The sequence below is a fragment of the Arachis stenosperma genome, chromosome 9 (genome assembly GCF_014773155.1).
Source record: "Arachis stenosperma cultivar V10309 chromosome 9, arast.V10309.gnm1.PFL2, whole genome shotgun sequence".
NCBI classification, from domain to species: Eukaryota; Viridiplantae; Streptophyta; class Magnoliopsida; order Fabales; family Fabaceae; genus Arachis; species Arachis stenosperma.
In genome coordinates, this window is record NC_080385.1 from 4,084,793 (window position 1) to 4,089,026 (window position 4,234).

A 4,234-nucleotide genomic window follows, 5' to 3' on the forward strand; every position below is an offset into this window, starting at 1 on the left:
TGGTATTGTAATTTTTTTTATAGAAATAGAAGAAGGAGTTGTTAAGCTGGCCGAAGAAAACGAAGAGAGAAAAGTGCTACTAGAGTACTAGGTGGGTTCAAAGTGAAAGTAATTTCGTAGGGAAGGAATAGGTACAGAAAAAGGCATATTGGTATAAGTGCACCGCTGTGAGGAGAAAGGCATGTACGACACGTGGTAGAAATCACACAACGGTTCAATTTATACCCCCTTCTCCTCTCCGTCTCTCACACAGACACACACAAACAACGGTTCAATTTATACCCCCTTCTCCTCTCAGTCTCTCACACAGACAAACACACAAGTGGCCAGTCCCCTAACCATCTCCGCGACCGGCCTCGACTCCCAAGCAACCACCATGCCACCGCCCAAGATTCCACAGTAAACGGTTAACAGATCCACTCACAACTCAGAAATCATCGTCAGCTCCGAAACCGTTGGTATGCTTAACTACTCATTTTTGTTTGATTTTTGTTTGACGATGATTGACTAGCATTCATTCATTTAAGAATATACAGTTATTTAACCGAATCGTGTTACTCTCATGCTCTGCATGTAAAAGGTTTTTAATAAAAAACAAATCCAGAAGTCATGGTCAGCTCCGAGATCGTTGGTATGCCTAACCACTCATTTTTGTTTGACGATGATCGACTAACATTCATTCATTTGAGAATATACAGTTATTTAACCGAGTCGTGTTACTCTCATGCTCTGCATGTAAAAGGTTTTTAATAAAAAACAAATCTAGAAGTCATCGTCAGCTCCGAAACCGTTAGTATGCTTAACCACTCATTTTTGTTTGACGATGATTGACTAGCATTCATTCATTTGAGAATGAACATTTATTTAACCGAGTCGTGTTACTCTCATGCTCTGCATGTAAAAGGTTTTTAATAAAAAAAGTTCCAGCAGAATCAACACATTCATTCGTTAGTTTTCATTTTGATTTTTCAGTGGTGTCGACAATGGGGAAACGGAAGCCAAAGAAATCAACAAAGACGGCAACCCCAAAAATAGACCTAATCAGTAACTTACCGAATTTCTTGCTTTTCCATATTCTCTCGTTCCTCCCAACAAGATGTGCAATGGCCACCAGCATCCTGGCTCGCCGGTGGCGCCACCTCTGGAAGGATCTTCTAGTCTTGCATTTAGACAATAGTGAAGAGAGTCCTTATTATCTGCCCGGAGGGAGAGATCGATTTGTTGATTTCGTCGACTCTGTTTTCGCTCAGCGCACGGCTCCCCATGTCGAGAAGCTTCGCCTCACTTGTGAAATACCTATAGATAAAAGGAAAAGCTCCAAAACATGGTTTCGTAGTGTTGTTGGTCCCCACCTCAAAGAGCTGTATCTCGATTTAACTCTCCATAACCACAAAGGATATGGAAGAGTCAAATTGCCGGAAAAGGTATTAACCAGTACATCACTCGAGTCCCTTGTTTTGAAAGGTCGTATGTATTTGGTTGTTTACGAAGGATTTGGATGGGTTCGATTGCCATCTGTCAAGAACCTAGAGTTGGATCTGGACTGTGTGGACCCGAACTCTGTTATATGCAGTTGCCGGGCTCTTGAAAATCTCAAGCTCACTTTACGTGAAGCATTCCCAACTAAGTCATGGGAAACTCCTGAACTCCACATGCCTCGTACGTTGAAGCGTTTAACCGTAATACAGGCTGATGAAACTGAAGAAGATCTTAATGATATTGAGGAACTTGTGATAAATACCCCGTTACTCGAATACCTAAGTATCACATTATGGGCAAGATGCTTACAGGTTTCAATTAGCGATTATCCCAACATGGTGGAAGCTCATCTTGATATTGATCAAGACAAAGAGCAGGTTGGTTGGGTGGTTGAGCTTTTCAAGGCACTCCACCAAACAAAACTGTTGGACTTGAAACTTTCCACTATGGAGGTAATATTCTTATCGAAATTACATTGTCCATTCAACGGCTTACTCCATGTCACTTATTCCAATTTTTGGTGAAGTTTAATTGTAGTTATGTGTTGTGTTTATTATATTCTTGTCTTCTACACACAGTGCTTGCTTGTTGCTTCCCGTTTTGAGTTGCCAGAATTTTCCCGTTTAGTTAATCTAGAGCTTGAAATTCCATATTTCGACTCTGGATTTATGATAGAATTGCTTCATAACTGCAATATGCTTCAAGTTCTCACTCTTCATAACCGGGAGGTATGATCTCTTTTCTAGTTTAGCTGTGTGTCTATTTCAATTCATTACTTGCTTTCATATTTTGAAAAGTTTTGTTTATTGTTGCCAGAAAGTTTCCACAATGGAACTTGAGGAACCTAATTGTTGGAAACTGCCAACCAAGGATCCTGATTGTGTTATATCACATCTCAAGATTTTTGAATTTAAAGGATATCAAGACTCTGCAGATGAACATGGATTTGTTGCATATCTTTTAGAGAGAGGACCTATTTTGGAGACAATGAAAATCCATGCTGATCCTAGTCTTGGCCTAAAGTATAAAAAGCGCATCCACAAGGAATTATCTAGGGTACCAAGGAGCTCCAAAACATGCCAATTAAAAGTTACCTGAAGAGCCAACAGTTACTTATGATGCAGTCTCTCACCGTCTCTATTCTCTCTTCTTGATTTGTTTTATTTTCATGCGTCAATGTCACTTGTGTTCTTGAAATATTTGTTTAAGCTTTTGATTTGTCTGATCGGATTATTTGAATGACTCTTCAAAACATTGCTGGGTTTGGTTTGGTAGTTCTGGAATTTGCTTGTACCTTCTCCCTCAATGTCAGTAGAATATCTTTGACTTCTTTGATATCTGTTTCGCCAAACATACAGAAGTTTTGCCCTTTAGAATATGCATAGTTTTCACAATACAACGTTTTTTACTCTTTTGGTGGTTGTTTCACAAAACATACAGGCCGTTTTTTACGAATATATTAGCATAATTTTCACAGAAGTGGTGCTGAAGATTCGTCTTCTTCAAGCTTCCCATCGACCACTATTTTAGCTACGTCAAGTCTCCTAACATCAAACTCAGGAGAAAACAGCATAACTTGACTGACGGCTAAGTCAAAACCAGCGACGAACATCTCCATTCCCTCCTCTTCAATTTCATTGATACAAGAAGTCATCTCACCCTTAGTCTTATCATTCTCTTTTATTTCATTCTGCAGCAACCGAATCTGATCTTGAAGGCGGTAAACCTCCTCCTTCCTCTCCTTCATATTGGAAGTTACATTGATAACTCCAATCCCCCCTCTTTTCACACACTCTCTGATCACTGTCGCAAGGAAGCAACTCAACACCCACATTCAAACCATCCTTAACTAACTTCAAAACCCTAAGCTCACGAAGTGATTCCTCGTCGCAGTAGGAAGAAGAACGAGTCTTCACATCAACGTGTACCCAATGATAAGGGTTTTCACTTTTCACTTCAACCACTTTTTTCTTTTCTTTTTCTTTCTCTCTCTCTTTCTCTCTGTGAAGGTAAAATGGCAAAGAGAAGGACAAAGTTGGATTTTCACTTTTCACTTCAACCACCTTTTTCTTATCTTTATCTTTTTCTCTCTCTTTTATCTTTCTCTTTCTCTTTTTCTTTTTCTTTTTATTTTTCTTTCTCTCCCTCTCCCTCTTTTTCTCTTTCCCTAACCATTGTGAAGGTAAAATGGCAAAGAGAAGGATAAGAAAAAAGGAAAGTTCTATGGTGCTTATCATGAAAATAAGCATGTGATGCTTACACTATGTGTTCATATATTAGTGTGACATGTGTATGGAGACGGTTAGTTCTTGGGACACTGTTTTTAAATTGGCTGTGAATTGCGTTAATATTTAGAAATTGCGTTAATATTTCCGTTATCCGTTTAGAAAAAGCATCATTAATTAACGTTAAATGTGTGGGCTGGTAAAAAAGACTAAATAGTGGAATTTAGGACTTAGGTCCAATACATTAGTTTCATTGTTGGTATGGTATGAATTTTAAGATTAAAAAAAAACAAAAAGAAGGACTTTGAAAAGAAAAAAATGGAATAGTAATATTATACTAATTGTAGTAAACTAGTAATAGTACAGTTAAGAAAATTTCTCAAAAAAAAATAGTACAGTTAGAAAAAAAAGAATAATATTAATTATTTTAATATAATTAGGCTCAAAATATTCATTAGTTAAGAAACTATATTTTTAAATTCTTAAATTCAAATTTATCTATTTGATGTAAATATAAAATCGAATTACAT

At 37.6% G+C, this 4,234-nt stretch overlaps 1 protein-coding gene across 2 annotated transcripts; it reads left to right on the plus strand.

The window, feature by feature from the left end:
• The first annotated feature begins 269 nt into the window (after positions 1-269).
• Positions 270-2,814, plus strand: LOC130951221 (F-box/FBD/LRR-repeat protein At4g26340-like). Of its 2 annotated transcripts, XM_057879856.1 has the most exons (4): positions 270-458; positions 973-1,931; positions 2,058-2,207; positions 2,296-2,814. In XM_057879856.1, the coding sequence occupies exons 2-4, from the start codon at positions 984-986 to the stop codon at positions 2,575-2,577; spliced, it is 1,380 nt and encodes a 459-aa protein (XP_057735839.1). In that variant the 5' UTR covers positions 270-458; positions 973-983; the 3' UTR covers positions 2,578-2,814. The 2 variants fall into 2 exon arrangements, with proteins under 2 accessions (XP_057735839.1, XP_057735838.1); XM_057879855.1 differs by lacking the exon at positions 270-458 and having other exon boundaries at positions 963-1,931.
• Positions 2,815-4,234: the final 1,420 nt, after the last annotated feature.